Genomic DNA, 22,651 nt, shown 5'->3' with positions numbered 1-22,651 from the left:
AGCATCGGCCCGTTTGAAACTGCTTTTGAATGACTAAAAGTGGACATTTTTTAATGTGTCAAAAATACAGTCCCATATCGGTACACCAAGTGTAATAAAATTACAACAAAAAGTTGACGATTTGACAAGGAACTGTCAATCTCGGCAACATTTAAAATTTAAAACAAAAAGACGATTTCATTCACAAAAATACGATTTATATACGCTCTCTCGGGCAAATAACAAAATACGGAAATCTATTTTTCCGGATTTCTCTACGGTTTCCAGAAATCTACTTTTTCAGCTCTCATCATACCATCCCCTATCCCCTATCCCCTATCCGCTATTGCTATTCCTTTCTCCTACAACATGTACAAGTTAGCCTACCTGTCATATACTATAACCGCTGTCGACTTCTGACACTGTAGCCACCTCTCCTTCCAATATTACTCGGCCTCCGAGCCCCACCTGAATAATCCTCATCATCATCATCGCCCTCATCGTCTCCAGCCACAGATTTCCGTCCTTTTCTTGGGGCCGGGCGTTTTCTCTTGATGTTTGCAGTGTAAGTAGAGAAATCAATCGTATCCTCCCTCAATGCATTCTTGAATTCCTGTACAACAACGATATCGGTAAGGATTTATGCATGGTCATGGTTGCTAACATCCAGAGAGAGTCTCACAGCTCACAGTACCTGATATCTTTGTACCAATTCTTGATAAGTTGTAGGCAAATTGGTGTGCGTATCACTGAGGTCAAAAGGAACGTTCTGCCTCGAGAGTACTTCTCCCGGTTTAGGGGGTTCACCCGGAGAAAAAGCCTGGTTCAAAAGAGGAATTACAAACAATAACAAAAAAATAATAAATGAAGTTCGTAACCCACTGTAATATATTTTCCTATAATTATCTAGTCATTGCTTACCTGGCACCTTGCATCATTCAGGCTATACACAATTTTTAGGTGTCTCTTCAGTTTCAAAAGAAGCTGCACTGCAATAGCTGCCAGGCAGTCCGCCTACAAAAGCACGTAAAACATAAGAATAATCAATGAAAAGTAACCGAGCAGCAAAACCCTAACAATGACAACAACAGTCTATCTCAAGGAAATTTTTCTCCGGCTTGTGAAAAATCAATTTAGTACAGGACTACAGGATACCTGGAATTTCTGTACGTCATCTATTGAGAAGCCACCGGAACTGCTAGAGCCCGTAACATGCATGTTTGCCTCAAACGGGGTAGCTTGATTGGAGACAGACTGATATGCTCGCTCTTGTTGTAATGCACCATTCCACTCCGTTGACATATAATTTATAACAGGTTGAAACACTGGTTCTTGTTGAACTGTCCCATTCAAGTCCAATGATGCCATCCCTCCCGTAAGAGGCCGAGCAGCTGAGCCATCTTCAATTATGCCGTTGCCATGAGATGCACCTCTTTGTAACAAATGCAAAGTCAGAGCTTTCAGCTTTGCTTCGAGTGCCCCAGCCCTAACTTGTACTACTCTATTTATAGAATAGACCAAATAAAGCGGCTCATCCGGTGTTGTGAAGGGTAGCAAGGCGAGTATTTCTGTGCAGTACCTGTAAAAGGAAATTAACTTCCACGTCAGCACCCTCATCCAGAATACATGAACTCCAAGACTGACACCAATGATTAAACTCACATCAGGAAAGGGACTACTGAAGGTGTCCAGCTAGCATTATCAAACTTGCGAACAATCGAAGACAGAAATTTGTTTCTTGAAGTCCGGTTAGCACGAATAAGCTTGTAGATTCGAGAAACCCCAAGTCTGCCTTGTGCGAGAGAAACACTATCAGATTTTCCCTTCGCATTTCCAGAAGCCTTTGCTTGAACTTTTTTGTTCTCGTGTTCAGAACTCGTACTAATGGACTGTATGAAAGTAAAAGACATTTGAAGGCCATCTCCCAGGCGGCTTTCGAAAAATGCAGGGTACCTAAAATGATCCTTCGATTAGCAAACCTAAGCAAAAAATAGAAGATATGGCAAGTCAAAAAGCACTGAGAGGAGAATACTTTTCATTCATTTGCATCAGCAAATGATGAGCTAACTTCGAATTGGCCTCCAGTGGATCTGTTTCTAGAGCAATAAGGTATGGAACGCATGTAATAGGATGTACGAGCCCCTGCCGCAGTACAACTTCAACAATCTGCAGTTATATTAGGAAAAAGTAAATAAATTGACGTAAAATTGCTCTTCAATTTTCAAATACATCTCATCCTTTCCACAGCATAATTTTCTTGGGAGTTAGTTGTCAATACGATTCTGATTCTCCATATAAATAACAATCGTAGAGAGAAAATAATGCGCACAGAGAGCCAGTAACAGAACATAGAAGCCCAATACACACCTTAATTGCAGATTGGCGAACTTGTTCATTAAGGTCTAAACATCTTGCCAACATGTTATCCCAATACAACTGAACTATACCACCACAGATATTAGTATCTCCAGCACCTGCAGCAACAGATACAGCATTGCCACCTTCCACATTATAATGAATCACATTATCACTAGCCGCATCTGTTCCCATTTGACTTTCGGCATCAAGAAGATAGTCGTACATGTTTTGCAATGCTTGCATCTGGTCAAAAAAAATGATTAGTATACAGACAGACATTGTAGTAGAAATCAAGGGACACTGTTATCTTACCCTAAGACGAACATCAGAGCTAGAAGAGAATGTTGCCTCTACTATCTTCCCAATATCTTTTTCCAACATATATTTGGGCCTAGCTATTAGAACAAAGCCCAATGCCTACAAATGTTACAACACAACATCACTACATTCCATTATAAAACCAGGCCTTGCACATTTCAAGATCAAGCTAGGCTTTTAGGAAAAAGTAAATTAAAAAGTTCATACCTGCAATGACCGAACCTTTATTACAAAATCCTCCGCTAGAAGATATTTTTTAAACAAGCTGAGACTGCTAACAACATCAATTGTTTTGTCGGAGTTACTGGGCAAAGAGTTGCCATAACGGATAAGCAATCCAAGACAGAAAAGAGATCGCCCCACTTGCTGAAATTAGCAAAGGTTGCAAATTGTCAAAATTTGAAGCCCAATTACATGTATATGTACCAACCAGTTCTCTGTTTGAGCTTAAAGCTAAAAGCCAAGATGCAAACAGCTCAAAATACGACAATAACATAAAACTCCCCCATGAGTAATTTCTTGATACATAAAACCTGACAACATGCTGCCTCATGAAAGCAATATCACTAAAAGTTCACTCTGCAGCCCAATATTACAGAAGTCCTACATATAACTGCCTGCATGAGCAATCAATACTGCAGCTACCCAATACCGAAAAAAGGGCCTCAACTTTAACCGTAGTCTCAATTTTGCTCTTTACTCGGGTCTGAACAATGCACCCCCAGAACTATTACGATGTTATTATTATTTTTGATAAAGAAACAAATTTATTAACAAGAACCAAGGAATATGTTAATTACTCAATCAGTAAATCCTAATTTGTAGAATATAGGACATGGAAAGTTTGCTTAAGGTTTCTACTCATAGTTTTACTTGATTGACAGCCATACTTGAGCAGCATAATCTGCAAGTTCACCATTGTGGTTCAATCTAAATTCCTGTCGAGTAACTATATAAATGCATGGCCATGCGCAAAACTGTAATTTCTCATATCAAACTCTTTTAGAAGAATAAATTCACATATCATTTTGCCTATGAAGTGCTTGAAGGATTAGGTATACAATCATAACTCTTAGGAAAACTTCAAATTGGACCACCAATGTAATAAGATAATTAATTTAATATAAGGTATCTTTACCATCCCTTAACAGATCAAGGACGATGTTCAAACTTCAGGGGTAACTGGAAGAAACATTGATCCAAGCAACAAACATTGAAAATACACTTTAAGTAATTAAAGACATAATCCATTTACACATAACTTAATCCACTGACCTGCTTGTTATCTACTGCCTGAGCATCCAAACGTTTGAAGAACACCTGGATAAGATTCTCCACTATAGCAGCACCTTTTCCTGCCACTTTACTCACAGCACACAGGCACCTGTAGTGAGGACGAAGATATAAAATCTAGAAGGCATCCAAATCGGCATAAGATATATTAATAAAAGACAATTGTCTGAAAGCGAAAGCCTGAACTTGAACTTACTTTATGCAAGCATGAACAACAGTCAAGAAGGAATGCCGAACAATCATGTTCTTTAAGTCCTGTTCAAGTTCTTCCACAACAGCTTGTGGTAACTTTCTTACCAACGGAAGAACAGCATCAATTATAAAGATTATACTCTCCACTAATTGTGCAACCACTCGATTATCAGCCTGAACACAAAGCAAACCAACTCAAAAGGCAGACATGATTTTTGCTTTACTAGTATCTTTCTGTATTTTCGATCAAAATGAAAAAAGAAAAAAGAAAAAGAGAAATGAATTGTAACAAAGACAGCGTGAGCACGCAAATTCCCAATACAGAGCATGAACAATCCTTTGCAGAAGAAAATCCTAAGATCTCTTATAGGTAGCATCTAGCTTCATATTATTTAGAGAGAAACAAGACTGAGTCCTAGAAGGCCGCTCTTCAGAACACGTATAACCAATGATAAAATGCAAAAGTAAAATGTGGAATAAAATAACTTTAAAATCCAAAACACAATTCTAAGGGTGCTCTAAGGTACATTGGAACCATTATAACAAAATGCATTTTACCTGACTCTTTAGATAAGGCTGAAGAGTGACCACAAACTGTGAAGGGTCAGAAGCTGGTGCACAAAGCTTTGGATCCACAACACAGAATGCATGCAAAGCTAGCACATACGGAAGTGCCCGCCTCTCTACCTCCTGGATATTCATTTCCTCTACCTGAAAAATAAGAGTTTCTACACATTCAGATTCAAATAATCAACCAAATCTTTTTAGCATGTCAAAAATATCGGGGATAAGTACCTGCAATATCTTTTCCAGTAAGCACTTGCACATTAACTCACAGCGCTTGCGTACTGATGCAAGTGAGGCAGGGTTGATCCCAACAGCTTTAGCTGATTGTGGAAAAAAATCAAGGGCCAAGTTGCGTTTAATGACTGTCACAAGAGGCTGGTGACTTGGCATCCTCCTCAACATCTCAACGATCTGTTCAGTTTTTTTAGCCACCTCCAATGGAACAGAGCTACCATCTCCAAAGAATTGAGTTTGTGAACCAGTAGGTTCCTCAAACCAGAACTCATAAAATGTCTTGCAAACAATATCCTGTGGAAGAGGAAAAGAATAAAAACTGGACCTAGTCAAGAACAAAGAACTTTGTATACTGGTTTTACATGTCAATGAACTTAATGCAACACACTCATTGCTTCACAATTACCTGTATGTTTGATTCATCATCACTAATACGGGAGATGATAGCAATGCAAGCACTTGTAAATTCGGAGAAATTTGCATTTGAAACGCACATATCTCGTATGATTTTGATAGATCGCTTTCGAACACTTACTCCAGTATCTTTAATTCTCTCAGCAACCTTCTCAAAATACTGAAAGAAAATGGTAATGATTAAGCAACATGCGTTAATAGAGCATGTACGAAGAAGTTAGTAGGATGAGAGTTCAATTGTGCACACCTTCAAACCAACATCAGGATGAGAAGCAATATGCCTTCCTACAAGCTCCAGTGCTGCTTCTCTAGCGGAAATTGCGGAATCACAAAACCTTCCTTCAACAGCTGACTGAACGCGTTTGTCTCCTAAAACCTGCGGATCAGCTTCTACAATGATACTGACCTGTATATCGTATTAAGAGAATAGGACATTAAATTCTGTCAACATAGTCATAAAATGAATATTAAATCTCTCCATTTCGAGGATTAAAAGTTCAAGAATATAGTTTTCACTTACCGCTCGTAAAGCCTTGGCCCTGATTACAGGAGAATTCTCCATTAAGCTTGCCTGGAATCCACTAAAATGTCAAAATTGTGATTTATTACATGAAAAATCAGGGAGTCAATAGAAAAGATATCTGACCAAAAGCAAATGAAGAATCTTATCAAACCCTCTGGAGAAAGAGTTTTTTTGTGCCAATGCTAAAGTAATTTTCTTGACTGAATCCCTTGTCAATAATGAAAAACCAGTCCCAGAATCCCGAACTATTTCTTTTGATTTCAGTCTAGCAAGATAGTACATGAACTTCTGCTGTGATTTCGAATCATCCTTGTACCACAACAAGAGATAAAACCTGTACAAACAAGCATAACTTCACTATGGAAACAATGGAACCATAAAATAAAGGGAATGAAGTTAAACGAGTAAATACCAGCGAACAAAGAGCTGCCCATCATCAGCTGATGTGGTATCTTGAAGGTAATTCAAAAGCATCTGTTGGACTACCTCAGGCTTCGTAATTGAAAAAGCAACTTCAGTGTTTCTTCCTGAACGACTTCGATCCTTTATTCCTTCATCTTTGCATTGTGACTTACAGTAGGATTGTAAAACAAGAAGTTGCTTCCTGCAGAGGCATATCTGACAGTGCCAACTTCGATTTGGAACTTCATATTCTCTCACTCCCATACAATCAGCATGAAACATTCTCTGACAACCTTGACAAACAAAGACATTTTTTTCAACCCTACCATCTAAACAAACTGAGCATGCATCTCTTGGATATGTCTGATCAACCCCATCGTCACTAACCAACTCCTGAAGTATCCAGATTTTGTCCCTACTGCAAAGGAGAGAATCACGCTTCAATCTTGCAGCAATTGTGCCGAGAAGGTCTATAGCCATTGAACGTGCAGCTACGTCTTTAGATTTCAGCCCAGCATTCTGGAGTAACAAGACGCAAAGAACCTGCAACTAAATCTACTTCAGAATGGCGACTTACTAATACAACCAATGAAATTACAGTCCAGACAAGTCAGACATATTTTACCTCCAGAATAGGAGCTGAAGCCGGATATTCAGGTAAATTCAATGTTGTCAAGAGATCTGTAACAAGATTCTCCATCATTACTTTCAACTCTGAAGCTTCCTGAGTCTTTGCACCAGCAAAGCGCTGAAGTACACGAGTCCAAAAGTGACAACATGCCTCTGTTGCTGCCTCGTGACCTTTAGTTGGATAATCGGCATTGACAGAGAGTTCTAAGATAGAATTACTACTTGATTCCTGCCTTAATGATTCAGGAAGGTTTGCACTATAGTGAACCAACTGAATCAGCAAAGCAGTGATCATCTGAATCTGCCTTTGCTCTTCGTCAGGTAGGTGATAGGCTCTCAAAGCTCGCTTTGAGACTGGCAACTTCCAAAGCAACTGAATTAATTCATCTATCACATATGTGCGATGCTGAGTGTATGAATAGAATATCTGTACCACCAACAATGAAGATGCACAAGTTTCAGAGTAGATAACATCAAAATGCATGTGCATGAAGATATGTACAGGTATGTGTAAACAATAGCTGCCAAGAGGAGATGAATAGTGCAGATCTGTACCCCACTGATCAAACCCATTGCCTTCAGTTGCAAGAGCTGGATATTATCCACCATAAATGTTGTGAAGCATGTTTTCACTAGTTGTAAGATACAACCATCTGATAACCTTTCTATTAACAACAAATCCTTGAGTAAACCAAGAATGGTGCACATTTTCTGAAGAATATTATTCACAGCAGCAGAGACCCTACCAAGGCAAAGATGTAAGGGAAAGACAGCACCTAAGTTTTGTTATATAAGGATCTAGTAAAAAAAATCCTACAACCAGGAGCAGAATATCGATAATCATACCTGTTAAATGAGGATTTCTGCACTTTCACGGTCTTGATACTGCGTCTCTTCTTGCTTGCTGAGCCAAATTCAGCATCAGGCTCTTCATCTTCCTCAACTGTCAATATATTGGAAAACATTGTTACTCAAATCAAACAAGTTGGAACAAACCACTCCTGAAAAGGCAAACTGATATAAAAAACTTATGAAGATGGTTTCACATGCAGATTGAAAAATAGGGAAAGAAAACACTATGGAAACATATGAGTGTAGTGGATTAAGGAAATCCCAACTGTTCAAGAAAAACTAACCTTCGAGCGACCCATTTTGACTTGGCCTATGCAAAGCACGATATGATGGATCATAAGCACACATAACATCCATTATCTGATGCCTGGAAAACTCCAGAATTCTTTCAATGATCTGATATGATGGAACAAAATTAGAAACTACTAGTCTTTTCGGTAATCAATATAAAATTATATAAAAAATCATAAGATAAATTTACAATTATGTGATATAAGGGACCTCCACTAAATGTAAAATAAAGAGTTAACATCTTAGCATGTACCTCTTCTTTATATAGTTGTTTTGGCATCTGGTTATGAGCCATTACTGCTAATGCTGCGTGAATGGCCTCCAATGCACATTGTATTGATGAAACCACATCTGAATTTGACTGACATATTAAAAAAGAGAAGTAAGATATGAACATGATCACAAATACTATTACAGTAAAAACTCCAAGTGCAGAATTGAGTGCATAAATATCGAAAATACTGCTAACAAATTTATAAATTAACCTACCAATTGTAATCACTGCCCAAAAGAGAAGTAAGAAGTGAAAACTATTTTCTAAACAAAACCAAGAAGCTAAAAGCGAAGCCTGACAGACATGCTAAATGCAAGAAAGAAAGCAGAACATAAAACAAGCTCACCTGCTCATATTCAATTATACTCAAGCCTTCAGCTCGATGTATCTGATGATCTAAAATCCTTAACAATCTAACAAAAGTATCTACAGGAACCAAATGTAGAAGCTTCTTTGCTCGAAGAGACATTATTTCATTTGCAAGCACTCTAAGATCCGAAAGAGGCATAGATAACCACTCAGTTTCTTCCCGATCATCACTGATAATTTCAGCTCTGCCACAGAACTCCTCCACCAACTCACAAAAGCTTCTGATGGCGGCATCTAAACAATATTTTTTAAGATAAGTCACTCACATGAATATTAAAAGAAGAATGTGTTTGAGAGGAAGAGAGAATTCTAAAGCCGAAAAACCTTGAATTTCAGCAGAATCTGGTCCCACTGATGACATAACATCACTAGCTTTTTTCTTGGATTTGGGTTTTCTAGAAGATGGTGTAGATATGTCCTGCAGTTTCATCTTCTAGATTATTAAATAAGAAGGGGGAGGGGGAAGTATTAACTGCCAAATAGATACACACATACATTAGGAGGAATATCATTAAGCTGATTATTGTCAGATACGGAATAGTCCCTTTGAGAAGGCTTTAGTATAGGTATACTAGGCTTGAAGGGCTTCTTGTCAGCTACCGTACTACTAACAGGCACTTGCCCCTTAATAGGACCTGCGAAACTTGAACAGTGCAAGAAACAATAAGCACAGAAACATAAATTCATACAAGAACAAACACTATAATGCACAACTAATTCTTCTTCGGACTAAATAGTATGTGTAATACCTATAGATATTTATTCACTGTGCATCTAACATATACAAAGAATAAAGAAAATGATCTTGGAAATTCTGGAAATTTACATGTATCCTTTCAACAATGAAGTAAAAGTGCATCATCCAGAAAGAAAATAAATTTTGAGCTTAAATGAAGCTACTCTGTCTGGTAAGTGTAAAAATATCAAGTAGCACTCTAACTTCTGCAACTTGTGCCTTGAAACCAAATAAAAATTATTATTATTATTTTTTCATACTACTCAATATTTTCGCTCGTACAAAAAAAGATATGATTTCTCATTTCTAGACATGTTACTTAGATTTTTGTTAATTGTTTTCAGTGAATAATATATATTCGGTCTATCATTATTGTAAAATCTACATATGCATTAAGTAAGTCTATATTGTCATCAAAACTTCTTGCACCAGAGATGTGATTGCATTACTCAATCATGTTATAACCTATGTAAAGGCTTATTGTTTATATAATGAAAATATGGCTGCCACATTTATCTCCATGCATATTAACAAGAAAAAAGATTTATATATTGCTTATGTTGTTATTTTATTCAGGGAAAACAAGAACACCTGCCATTTTCAGTTCTAGCCAAAACAGCTATGCAGAAACCTTAAGTAATAAGTAGGAAGCCAAAAATACAGTAAAACCTCTATATAGTCATAAAGTTGGGAACAAATCAATTTTATAACTTTAAATAGGTAATTACTTAATAGAGGTGTAGTTAAAAATATTATTTATTCTTAACGAATGTTGGATTCCTGAGGATATGACAGTATGGAAATACCAAAAGTTTCATGCCAAGAAGTTGTAAACATGCTTGAGAAGTTAGAAACATTTTGGCTTCAACAAGAAGGTCCCATGTTGACAAAGTATTGCGTACCCGGAGGGTAAAAGACGTGGCGTCAACTCTAAAAACTAAAACATTGACAATTATTACTACATGGAGGTGTATTTCCTTGTGAAGGGGCAAAATAAATTATAACTTATTACAATGTGGAGTTTATTCCTATGCATAAGTATAACTGGTCCCAAGTAAGGACCAGAATTTTTTATGCAGAGGTTATTCCTTTATAGAGTACCAGAGCGTGTGGCAATTTGCTTTTTTACATCTTATTCTTTATTATTATTTGTAATTTTTATTTATGTTTAGTTTGAATTTTTTTTTTTAAATTAAATTGTTTTATTTAGAATACTAATTAGGGAGGGGTATTTAGAGATATTGAAAGCTTCACCATTTTGGTGTGCTCCCTATATGTGTGTGTGTGTGTGTGTGTGTGTGTGTGTGTGTTACTTTAGAGAGGTTTTACTGTAGCATCTAAAAGAAAATTTTGAATCAAAGCATTACTGAAAATATAAAAGCAGGTATGGAGTGACTAAATACTCGGTTTACCTGGACTATTGTACTCAAAGGCTTCTGGATTGTACTGAAGAACTACATCGTGAAGTTTTAAAGGTTCTCCATAAACATATGGAACTGCCCCAGCATCCTCCCTAAGGTTCCTGTGCATGATACCATACATGAACACTAACACGGAAATAGAAAAAGCAAAATTCAAACCAAATTTAAACAATGTAACTAATAGAACTCAGTAGAAATTTGTATCAGCACAGTTCCCTGATCACTTGGACTTTTAGTCAAAAAATAAGATCCTGGAATACAGTTTAACTCGGTACGAACAAATCACGTGGTTGCTTTATTCCAAATTACGAATTAAAAAGCCGCCTCCGAATCACATTTCACAATTAGTTCAGTTAAAAGTAGAAGAGAGCCTCCGAATTCACATTTCACAACCTCCGAATGCACATTTCACAACCAAATTACGCACAAAACGTTGAGCTGCCTGTTAGTTCAGTTAAAAGTGGAAAGAGAGAGCCAATTCCATCAATAACGATTACATTTTTCTTCAAATTACTTAAATTTTAAACAAACAAAACCTACTCGATCACAAAAGGGGGAAAATTCAAAATTCTAATATAGTAGCACACAGCAACAATCAAACACGTCAAATTTCAAATCGTAATTTAGAAAAGTAGCAAAAATCACAATTCAAATGCAACATCGCGCACTTCTAACAATCAAATTTCAAATTTAAACCTGGAAATGAAATTGCTGGCGTGGAACACAGAAAAGCACTTACAAGTACGACACGTCGGTTACTCGAAGCAGATCAGCAATCCTACTCGCAACAGCTGCATCAGGGCGGTTCAGCCACGCGCTGTTCCGACTCGGCTCGTCGAACAGCCGGAGGTGATCAGATGCGCCGCAGAACACCGGCAGCGATGGCAGAGGCAAGCAAGGCGCGACCTCCGAGTGCACCGTGTTGGAGAGGCTGATGCCGCCGTGAGCCGAGCCGGAGCTCGAGCTCGAAGTGACTACCGGATAACTCATCGATTGCTCAACCGGTGAGTTCGCAATCGGCGCCGCAAGGGCATGTAGGGAGAATGATGAAGTTGCGGGGTGGCAGGGGGTCGTAATTACGCTGGAACCCGGGGGTATATCGGAGAGAATTAGGGTTTCAGTTGCGGAGCCCTAGATTTGGGAAGGAGAATTTGAGGAAGCAAATGGCGGGGAAAAGTGCGGTGGAGGAACTGAAGTTTGGGGATTTTAGGTGTGCGACTGCGAACAGAGTCTCAATGCCTCAGTTACGAAAATGCCCTCGGAGGCACTGTGCGAACTATCGAAGCTTCCCGCTGATGACTCGTGAATTGACTTCGTTCGGAAGGATTGTTTGGGAATTTTATTTTAGTCGACGGAGGATTTTGCTGGCGGAGATGTTGGGAAAAGGTCGAGGTCTGAAATTACGGAAGTAGTCTTGGGGTGGTCTTGCGAAGGTCAAAAGTATAAAGATTGTGTGTCGTCCTTTTCGGTCTTTTCCGCTTCCTCGCCGGAATATGGGGAGTTGAGACCAAATTAGTACATTGAACCGGATAGTAACTGTGAATGATTAGTAGATTTTATTGCTTGAACTTAGAAGTGGTTAAAATGTGCGGAGAAATTCTTGGATTCGGCGATCGTGTCATTTCTCGAACAGCATACAAAAAAAAGGAGATATCTTCAGAGGTCTTTATGGATCAGCATTCACCAATATCGTTGAGTATCATGTTTAATTTTGGCGCCAACAAACAATGTGGTTTGCGCGGATGAATTTAAGAATTTCTTTAATTTATAGTATGCACAGTAATTACAAATTATCAATTCGAACACACATCAACGATGGACTGCGTGTAGCGTTTTATTAAGTAAATTCAATAATTTTCTACATGCACTTTAACAAGTGAGGAAAATAAACGTTTAATAGGTTTTGCTTCAACTTTGTAGTTAATGACTTTGTGTTTTCCACACATGCACAATTTTGCATGCTTACTAACAAAATTAAAAAGATCTAACATAGGCATAATATTAATAAAAATTGGTATTCGAGAGTGTACCCCGAGGTATCGTATACTGAAAATTTTCACCGCTAAACTCTTTCAGGAGTTACTTGCATATTTACTAATAATTAATTTTAAAAATATTTTTAATATAAGCATTTTCAGTCATTTTAAAAGTACTTTTAGATGAGAACTCACTTGCTAATTTAACAAAACTTAGAGAAGTGCTTAGAAGAAAAGTACATAATTTCGGAGAAGGTTGACTTAGGCCACATCCCAGATAATAAAAGCTGACTTTAAGTTGACCTAACCTACTATAAGTAATTAAACAAATTACAAATTATCATTTTTTGAATAAACAAATTATGAATTAAATATATCAAGCCTACTATAACGCCCAATTTATAAGTAATTGCATTAATTTTGTTTGGTAACTAATTGCGCTAAATTTGGAAATCACACAAAATTGTATAAAAAAAAAAATAGAGTGTTGTTATCCACGTTTTTACATTTCACAGCCTCTGTTGATTTATGTTTTTTTTATCTTCTTCGATTCATTTGATCCGACAACTAAAAATTAATAGGGTATATAAAAAAGGTAAAAAGAGGAATGTAAACAACACCACCCAAAATTTAAACTAATGGTTAACCATAGAGTGATCAGTGGTTATGGACGAATTTCAAATCTCTATTCCACACGGCACTTTTTTAGTTCAATTTCTGACGTTGGTCAATCATACAATGGTAGCCAGATGAAAGATGTCTCTGTGCGTCTTCCTAGCCCTGAAAGGTTGGACTGACTTGGCGAAGCCACCAGCTGATCCTTTTTATAAAAAAAAAATTAAACTAATTGAAAGTTGTGCAATAAATTGAGGTCTTAAATTTAAAAAAAAAAAATTTGTATTCTTTTGGTCGTTTCCCGTTGTACTTTAGATCTTCTTTGAAAGTGTAATAAGTATACATATCTCTCACGTTTTAACGTAAGAATAGGATTATAGTATACAATCACGTCAATTAATGTGAATTCCTTTTTTCACTCAATTGGAATCCTCATATTTTCTTTCCTTTTACAATTAATCCCGATTATGCTATAAATTAACTTAATTATATCATGAACCTGCATAGAACTTGTTTTCACATAGCCATGGCTAAGCTTCGGAAGAACTTGTTCACATCTGCAGTGTTGATCACTCTTTTGGTTCAAGCCATGGGTTACATAATCCCTACCGATATGAGAGCCGGTCACGGCTATATAATCCCTACCGGTGGAAGCATCGGTAACGGCTATGTAAACCCAACAGGAGGAAGAGACGGCAATGTTTGGCAAGATGCACATGCAACGTTTTACGGTGACATGAACGGAGGAGATACCATGCGTAAGTGAAGAACTTTTGTTCGCTCTGGTTACGTACGATTTCTTTGTTAATTTGTTGTTAACTAAAATTTGATTAGGTTTTGACTTTGTGATTTGTTGGACAGAGGGGGCTTGTGGATACGGCAATCTCCATGAACAAGGCTATGGCCTCGAGACAGCAGCCCTAAGTACGGCCCTCTTCAACAATGGCGGTAGTTGCGGTGCTTGTTTCCAGCTCATGTGCGTCAATGATCCCCAGTGGTGCAATCCTCACGTTAGAGCCATCACAATTACCGCAACCAACTTTTGTCCGCCAAATTGGGTTCCGGCTCCTGATCACTGGTGCAATCCACCCCAAAAGCACTTCGACCTGTCCATGCCTATGTTCGCAAAGCTCGCACAGACAAAAGCCGGTATCATTCCAGTTAAGTACCGCAGAGTCTCGTGCCAGAAGAGAGGAGGGGTTAAGTTCGAGCTCAAGGGCAACCCCTGGTGGCTTACCGCGACAGTGTTCAACGTCGGTGGTGCTGGCGATGTTACAAACGTCAGAATCAAAGGATCTAGCAGGAATTGGATTCAAATGTCAAGAAATTGGGGGCAAGTTTGGGTGGCGACCGGAAACCAACTTGTAGGGCAAAGCTTGTCATTCCTAGTGACTACGAGTGATGGGAAAACAATAGAGTTGGATAATGTCGCACCAGCAAATTGGCAGTTTGGACAAACCTTTGAGGGGAGAATAAATTTCTAGGTTTCTAGGGTTTAGGGTTTGGTTTTGTAAGAGTTACTTTTACAGCTTTTGTTTTACCTATTTACCAGATTTGAGAACTGATCTGTAATGCAGATGGTGAATAAAAACAGGTTTTTTCTCTCTTTTCTTTTGGCGAAAGATAAGCTATTTACAAAGATACTTTTTACAACAGATCGTTAATGGACTCAGAAGTAGTCACATTAGGTCACAAGTTGTACGAACTTCAAAATTTTGAACATGCAATTACACAAGAAAGAAAGTGACTGCTAACGCAAAGTGTTTATGCTGAAAATGTGAGCGTCGCGCTGTTTTCTTCCGCATGCAGACTAAGCATGTCAACTAAACTGTAGAAGACAAAAACCAAACCTTCACTTCCAGTCAAGCATGTCTAATAGCCTCAAAACCTCTTCCTTCGAGTTCGCAGCATCCATGAAATCCATTTCGATCCCAAAAACATCAACAACTCCATCTCCGTTGTCCATGAAAAGCAAAGAGATCCAGGCCCGGATACCTGTAGTGATGAATGGGTAACCGCGGAGAAGTCAATGTAATCATTTGCCGTGGCTCTATATGCCGATCGATCAATATAGTCAAACATAGAATTATCAATTATACATGCAACCCTATTAGAATCCTTGCGCCCAACAAGCACTGAAACACTCAGTCTGGGTCAGAGGAACGATAAACCTTCTCAACAGCGAGTTTCATCTTGTACTCAGGACCCTTTAGGTGAAATCTAAGCATGTCACGTACTCCTGGTGGTGGGATTTTGATATCTCTATCTAGGACGCGGCCAGGGACCATTTCAGAAAAGAGAAATCGATCTATATCCCATATATCAATGAAAAACTCCAAGTTATCAAAGGAAGGCCTTGGTGGAAGAAGAGTTCGACGATGGTGGCGCTTATAAAAGGTTTGATACAGCTTGCAATATGTTGAAGTGGGAAGGCTAGGTCGCTTGCAGATAGAGGGCCATCTCTTGGCGCATAAACACTTCTAAAAGAAATCATCTCGAGCTATACATGCGTCTCCACTGCTTGCACTCTCCCATACAAGAAGCAAGATCCACCCCCTCCAGGAAAGGAAAAACCGCCTCTTCATTCACCATTTTTCAGCTCACAAACAATTCACAAAAAGAATCCACCACTACAACTATCACTACATCGGAGGACTAAAATCAACAGAGATGAGAACAGATAGAAAACCCTGTGGAAAAAGGATAAAATCCAATATCAGAAAATATACACTCGTAAGTTTTTGTTAAGATTAGCACACAATCATGGTTATGCCGTATAGCGTAACGAGGAAAACGCAAAAGATCGTATCAAAATCAGTTCAGATATAACGAATGACTTAAGTGTTAGATGAATCATAAGAAAAAAAAACTTGTTCCATATAACAGGTGGCCCCGAGAAGGAGTGAAGAACGTCGCATTATGTCTATCAACTCAGCAAGAACCTCGCATTGTATTGATAATCGGGATGGGCGGTCTAAATGAATAAGCAAACTTTCAAGCTTCAACCAAATAGCTAATTTTCGTATCGAACAACCACGGAATTCTTCCTACACTTGAGTGCCTAACAACGTGCATTTTACATATGTGATTACAAACACAAGGCGGATTATCAATACATATGTATACATACACAGATATATATATATATATATATATATAACAAGGGCGAGCCTTTGTGCAACAGAAATGTTGCTCATTTGTGACTGAAATGTCACAGGTTCGAGTTGTAGAAACATGGTCTTTGTAAAGGTAAAGCTGTGTACGATAGATGTTGTCCTGATCTTGTCAAAGCGTCATGTTGACTTGGGATCGTCCTTTTATATATGTATATATAACAAGACAAGCTCAATTCTTTCCATCTCCTGTTCAGATTGTTCAGTTCCAACACACATACTAAGCAAATATTTCTAGCACTTGATTAGATCAGATTAAGAGGCATAGAAAACAGGGAATTAAGAAAATGAAATACAAAATTTAAAATTAACACTGCAAAAAAAAAATAAAAAATAAAAAAACCCGGAAACGTTGATGGAAGTTGGAAGCAGAGGAATGGGGGAAGTGCGAGATCAGAGTTAGGCAGAGGCCGGGAGGAAGGAGAGAAAAGTAGCAAATTTACGATAAAAACAAAAAACAATAAAACCGCATTAAGGGACATTGATGTAAAATTATGTAATAGTTTTGGGGTCGCCAATGGCCCAACAAAGCAGCAAATCACCGTTGGGCAACCCTTCTCTACGTGGAAGCGAGGTGAGAAATTTCGATAAGGTTACATCTTGATTATTAGTTTTACGGTTTAGTTTATTATTTTTGTTTTATAAGGGAGGTTCTTAGTTAGATTTCTATAAATAAGGTATTTGGTATTAAATAATTGTTGGTCCGTTGTTGATTTCGCCTAACACTTACGAAGTTCCATGTTTTTGTGAGACTGTTCTACAAACGACGTTGTTGAATGAACGTTAAATCTCAACCATTTTCTTTTGTTCTCCATGTGCGGGAGAGCAAAGCTGGTTATTACATTTGGCCGGTTCAGGTTTTTCGTGGAGAACCCGGTCCAATTGGTCATTGTGGATTTGAGACTCTTAGGTCCGGAATATTATGTCGGTTCGGTAACCCGGGTCCAAAAAGATGCAGTATCGGCAGAGCCACTAGAACTGAAGTCGGGATGGGTGGTGGAGCAGGCCATCTTAGCTGAGGAGGAGCCCCTGGTCCTGGTCGTTATCCGATTCGCCCGCCAAGGGGGGGATGCATGCATGCAGGTTGGAACTTTGAACTTGAAACCCTCATTTTTGTTAATTTATTTATATATTTTAACAAATAATCAAAGGAAAAAGGATTACATTGTTTAGAGAAACCCTAGTTTTGGTTGACAATTAGAAAAAGATGTGAAATCAAATATAATTTTTATGAAAAAATAAGATGAAAATGCATGATTTTGGTAATGTGATGAACTTCCAAAATTTTGGGGAAAATGAAATAAATGCTAAGTTTTCAAACCAAAATTAATAATAATATTGTTGGTTAAGTCAATTGGGTAGGATCGATATTATACCACCGTTGTACATTTAAATTTTAATCACCATCTCTATAAATTAGAATGATCCGGAATATATTGTATCATAGAACAATCAAAACCTCACTTGTTGGTTATGGATTAGGCGCCGACAATGGTTAATTTGACTTGAGCATATATCTACATATACTTGAAGAGGGTCGAGCATATATATAAGAAGTGGAAAAGCGGGAAAATAAATAAATAAATAAAATAGAGAGGATGAGGAAAAAGGAGAAGGCAATGAAGCATAGTAGGGCAAAGTTGGTTGAGACTAGACAAAACAAGTGGGGTTGCAACCAAAAGAGCGTTGAGTGAGTGAGCCATGTTCGATTATGGCAGCCTCTGCCGACCCAAAAACAAAAGGAATAAAGTGATCAACAACTTAAACCTAGCTCCACATGATATTGCATATATATATATATATCTGCTCAGCTAGTTCATGAGCAGTAGTACTCACTCACCTGTCCTCTCTATACAGAAAAGTGCAGCCGATCATGAACCAGAAAAAAGATGTTACATCACATCTAAATCTCTATCTCTCTCCCGATATAATTGGATTTGAATTTTAAACAATTAGATGCCTTTCATCATCAGCATAATGACAAGTAAAAGGGATGACTTCACGCCAACAAGGTTTCTGCTTTGTGAGGGTCGGGAGAGAACGTCTATCTTACGCAGCCTTGTCCTTATTTTGCAAAGAGTTTATTTCTATGACTCAAACATATGACCTTTAAATCACAAAAGAGCAACATTTTCCTCACATAAATACGTGCATATATATATATATATATATATATATATGAAGCCTAGAATGACCATTCATATCACTAATTTGGATCTATAAGTAATTAGCACATGATGATCATCAAATTTAAAAACATTTTCCTCACATAAATACGCGCATATATATATATATATGAAGCCTAGAATGACCGTTCATATCCTTAATTTGGACCTATAAGTAATTAGCACATGATGATCATCAAATTTAAAAGACCAAAACAAAGTTAACTTTTTACTCTCTCAAGTTTCTTATAATTAACCCACAAAAACACGAAAAAAAAAAGAACCATTAGTGCGGTTGGACCAACTCACTTCAAACCCAAAGTCTACTCCTCTATGTCTATGTTTATATGGAAGAGGGTGTGAAACATAATTTTGGAAGAAAGATTGCTTGGCTACTTACATGTAACGAAGATTTTTTGCTTACTTACAACTCACTAAAATCACAAAAAAAAAAAAATTGCGTTCAACCATCAAACTATGATTCATCTGTTAGAAGAAATAAACTACAAAATGATTAAACTTCGATATTTGGGGAAGCTTCATAAAAATTTGAACCCGTTCTTTTGAACTTGTAGTACACGGCAATTGTTTTCACATTAAATAGATAAAGTTAAATATTGGTTGGAAGTTTGCAGTGGGTAGTTCAACAAAAGTCCACCTAAGAGAAGACAAGATCTTCTGTTTAGCATAATAAATTGAAGAGAATGGTACTTTCATAATCTTAAACAATTGACAAGGTACAGTTGGGAATGATATAATCATGTGCACTGCTTACACACATGTCACACATGCCTGATTGAAAATTAAACCAAGTCTAAACATGCATTTGTATAATAAAATTTAATTAGTAAACCCGATTTCGGTAAGACTTTATTGAATTGTAAGTTAAAGTCAAATCGATTCACTTGAACGAAGAAACTTGAAATCATTTTTTTCATTAATATGAAATTCATCATTAGCACTCGATGTATTGTTGTAAATTACTTTTTGATTTGTATAGTTTTAGGGATCACATTGTGATATTATATTATTATTTCCAAAAGGAAAAGGGGAGGGGGAGAGAGAGGAGAAAAGGTACATTTGCTGCCACTCGATCAGTTCCATGCAGGGAATGTGCAAAACATGCTGTACATTTCATGCTGCCTCACTGTCTCTCATTTGTCACATGCCCTACCCCCTCTCCCAAACTACCCTCCAAAACTCCCTCTTCTGCATGTGCTTCCCATGTGCTCTCTCTCCTCTCTCTCTCTCTCTCTCTCTCTCTCTCTCTCTCTCTCTCTCTCTCTCTCTCTCTCTCTCCTTCACAGCCCTCAGATGGGGGCTTTGCTGGCCCATATCACCTTCACATGCAGCCTCACTCCCACCCCCAATACAACTCCCTAGCTAGCTTACACTCCAACATTTATTTATGCCCCAAATGTCCATTTTACCCCTTGATTAGCTTCATTGTCAACTAAACAACCCAATTACTTTCTTCACCTTAATAAAAAGACAAGCTTTGTCTTCTAATAATGTGAAGAGTAGAGAGAAGAAGAGAAAGTTAATTTGTTGTCTTGCTATACCTTCTAGATCACCCGATACACTATTTTCTATAACTTGTTCCATTGGACTTTGGTATAGTATCGTATTTGTCCTTTGTTGCTTTGGTTGTCTAACATGACAGTTTCTTCCATCTGATGCATTGAACTAAGTATTTTTCGATCCAATCCTAATGAATTGGTTTGCTTCGAATATTTGTACTGACTATTTACTTACAGTGGACAAAGTTTATTATGTACAGCTACTCACACGCGTTGTTCACCCGAGTAAAACTTGCACCAATTTTCAGTATTTTTTGGTCTAAAAGACAAGAACACTTTGATTAGAGGTTAATGCTTCTCAACTATCAAACACAAAAATCAAAGAAACAAACTTGAGGGGTATTTTCGGAACGAGGGTTTTGTACGGTCCTGGACCTCGCATGTGCCGTTACAGATGGGCAGCCTTTCTGCCTTGTGGCTAGCAAGTTGTGCCGTGTTCCCGCTTTCTCCTTTTGATTGAGATGCCAACTCCTTGAAGGTGGAATTACAAAAACACCCCCTTTCTCTCCTCATTGGAAAGATCTGCATTTTGCCATTTTCCTTCTGTCCTTTGCTCCTCGCATGATTATTTTTCTTTCAATTATAGCTCAATAAATAGAAGAAGGCACAACCTTTTACCAAATGCATCAAAGCCAAAGGCCAAAATAGAGAGAATCAAAATAAAACTAGTAAACAAAAAAAGTAAACTTCCAAACATGTCTAAGGAGTGGACTTTACGACTCACACTTTCTGCAAGAGTTTAATCTCTCGTGAGGCAGTGTGTCGAATATTCAACTTGATCTTCTTGTTGGACAGAAAAATTTCTTGTGTGTTACGATAGTTAAAAAATATACCCATTTCCTTGGATTGAGTTCTAATGGATTGTTCGACACAAGAACTTATCGTGTATTTTCTGAACAAACGATAGAATCTGCACTAAAGGGGCGAGAGAGTGGATTAAATCTTAAAATGGGTTTGCCATAATAATGTGGTTTAATTTCGGCTTTGGCAAAAATCGAACTTAAGAACTTACTGTGTATTAGGCTAGTGAGCTGATAATGTATCCGTTTTCTTACACTCAAGTTCAAATTCACAAATACTAATAATTTAGAGTAGTTTAAAACATCATCAAAATTACGAGAATCATAAGAAAATGGCTAAACGACAAAGGAAAAAAAAACCAGAAATGGCACTTTCGTAGTAACCAACAACCCGAGTGTCAATTTACCAACCCTCCATTACTTAAACCCCGTAAGGCCTCTTCTTCCTCCTCACATTCTCTCTGCGACTCTGTTTTTCCATCATACAAAAACACAATGAGCTCGGCTCCTGGAAATTACCTCAAAGCCACCCTTGCCGGAAGAAGAAGAAGAACCACTTCGAGAAGAAGACTTGTGTCGAGTAGGGGTCGAGCTCCGGTAAGAAAATTCAACAACGGCGGCCGCAAACGGAGGTGTTTGAAGGCCGTCTCCGCCAAGCTGGAGACCCTGAAGAGCCTCGTTAATCCGACCCACGTCGGGAAAACGCTAAAAGCCGACGAATTGTTCCAGGAAACGGCGGATTACATCGTCCTGCTGCGGACCCAGGTCGTGATTTTGCAGAGACTCGTCGAGTTTTATGGATCTAGTGAGAAGGAAAATGCTGCTGCTGCATTATAGTCGTTCCATATCTTTTAATTTGTCAATGGAAAACAAGAAGAAGAAGAAGAAAAGGATGGGTTTTTTGCGTTTTTTTATTTTCCTTTTATTTTTCTCTTAATTTTTGTTTGGAAGTTTAGATGTTGCATGCTTTGTTTGGTTGAAGATCATCCACCAAAGGAGGCTCAACTAAATTATTAATAGCTATTTTTTTTTGCCAGATCTTTTGTGGCAAAATGTGTTACTTGTAGCAACGAGTTCGATCTTTAGATCTCTCTTCTTATTGATTAGAGTAGTTTAAAATATCGCTCGTTAAAAAACAGCTTAGCTTAGGTAATTTTTATCTTAAATAAGACTGAAAGTTTTATAATTTTTCCCTTTTTATCATCATTTTCCTTCTACTTGAAATATTTTTGCTTGAAATTGGTTGAATTTGAATATTAATCATATTTTATTTCTGGGTTTTTGCTTTTATGTCTGAGTTAAAATGCATAAACAAAAACTGCAGGAATTGTTTGGCACCCAAGAGCTAGACATCCCTTCTGGCTCTCTCCATATATGTCTCTCTTGCAGGCACACACTGCACACACATCATTTTCTAACCACACGGACATGCATTGCAGAGAAAAGAACAAAAAAAAGGAAGACTCTAAGCCAACAAGGCTCCCGTTTT

General features: G+C 37.8%; 3 protein-coding genes and 1 pseudogene across 3 annotated transcripts; 2 read left to right on the top strand and 2 right to left on the bottom strand.

Moving 5' to 3' along the window:
* Window positions 1–95: 95 nt before the first annotated feature.
* Window positions 96–12,160, bottom strand: LOC137749530 (sister chromatid cohesion protein SCC2-like). Its single transcript, XM_068489639.1, has 28 exons — window positions 11,593–12,160; window positions 10,845–10,954; window positions 9,192–9,331; window positions 9,021–9,114; window positions 8,674–8,930; window positions 8,307–8,414; window positions 8,047–8,158; window positions 7,757–7,853; window positions 7,466–7,652; window positions 6,906–7,337; window positions 6,291–6,823; window positions 6,002–6,212; window positions 5,876–5,926; window positions 5,603–5,761; window positions 5,348–5,515; window positions 4,936–5,235; window positions 4,699–4,851; window positions 4,145–4,314; window positions 3,931–4,039; window positions 2,863–3,021; window positions 2,650–2,754; window positions 2,347–2,580; window positions 2,012–2,145; window positions 1,642–1,932; window positions 1,135–1,558; window positions 901–993; window positions 674–799; window positions 96–592 (listed from the first exon to the last, which is right to left on the bottom strand). The coding sequence occupies exons 1-28, from the start codon at window positions 11,841–11,843 to the stop codon at window positions 377–379; spliced, it is 5,424 nt and encodes a 1,807-aa protein (XP_068345740.1). The 5' UTR covers window positions 11,844–12,160; the 3' UTR covers window positions 96–376.
* Window positions 12,161–13,970: 1,810 nt separating this feature from the next.
* On the top strand, window positions 13,971–14,928 carry LOC137709243 (expansin-A25-like). Its single transcript, XM_068448339.1, has 2 exons — window positions 13,971–14,202; window positions 14,306–14,928. The coding sequence occupies exons 1-2, from the start codon at window positions 13,971–13,973 to the stop codon at window positions 14,926–14,928; spliced, it is 855 nt and encodes a 284-aa protein (XP_068304440.1).
* A 368-nt stretch (window positions 14,929–15,296) lies between these two features.
* Window positions 15,297–16,036, bottom strand: LOC137749528 (F-box protein At5g39250-like; annotated as a pseudogene).
* A 5,621-nt stretch (window positions 16,037–21,657) lies between these two features.
* LOC137709242 (transcription factor UPBEAT1-like) lies at window positions 21,658–21,999 on the top strand. The gene has a single exon (XM_068448338.1). It carries the CDS (start codon window positions 21,658–21,660, stop codon window positions 21,997–21,999), a length of 342 nt encoding a protein of 113 aa, XP_068304439.1.
* Window positions 22,000–22,651: the final 652 nt, after the last annotated feature.

The sequence above is a fragment of the Pyrus communis genome, chromosome 11 (assembly GCF_963583255.1).
Source record: "Pyrus communis chromosome 11, drPyrComm1.1, whole genome shotgun sequence".
In the NCBI taxonomy this organism is placed as follows: domain Eukaryota; kingdom Viridiplantae; phylum Streptophyta; class Magnoliopsida; order Rosales; family Rosaceae; genus Pyrus; species Pyrus communis.
This window is presented reverse-complemented; position numbering and strand designations above follow the sequence as displayed.

Coding starts and splice junctions, on each gene's coding strand:
- LOC137749530 (XM_068489639.1), bottom strand. CDS start 11,843: ATGAGTTATCCGGTAGTCACTTCGAGCTCGAGCTCCGGCTCGGCTCAC. Junction 7,854..8,046: donor TCAAAATGGGTCGCTCGAAG/GTTAGTTTTTCT, acceptor ATATATTGACAG/TTGAGGAAGATGAAGAGCCT. Junction 593..673: donor AATTGGTACAAAGATATCAG/GTACTGTGAGCT, acceptor GTTGTTGTACAG/GAATTCAAGAATGCATTGAG.
- LOC137709243 (XM_068448339.1), top strand. CDS start 13,971: ATGGCTAAGCTTCGGAAGAACTTGTTCACATCTGCAGTGTTGATCACT. Junction 14,203..14,305: donor GAACGGAGGAGATACCATGC/GTAAGTGAAGAA, acceptor TTTGTTGGACAG/AGGGGGCTTGTGGATACGGC.
- LOC137709242 (XM_068448338.1), top strand. CDS start 21,658: ATGAGCTCGGCTCCTGGAAATTACCTCAAAGCCACCCTTGCCGGAAGA.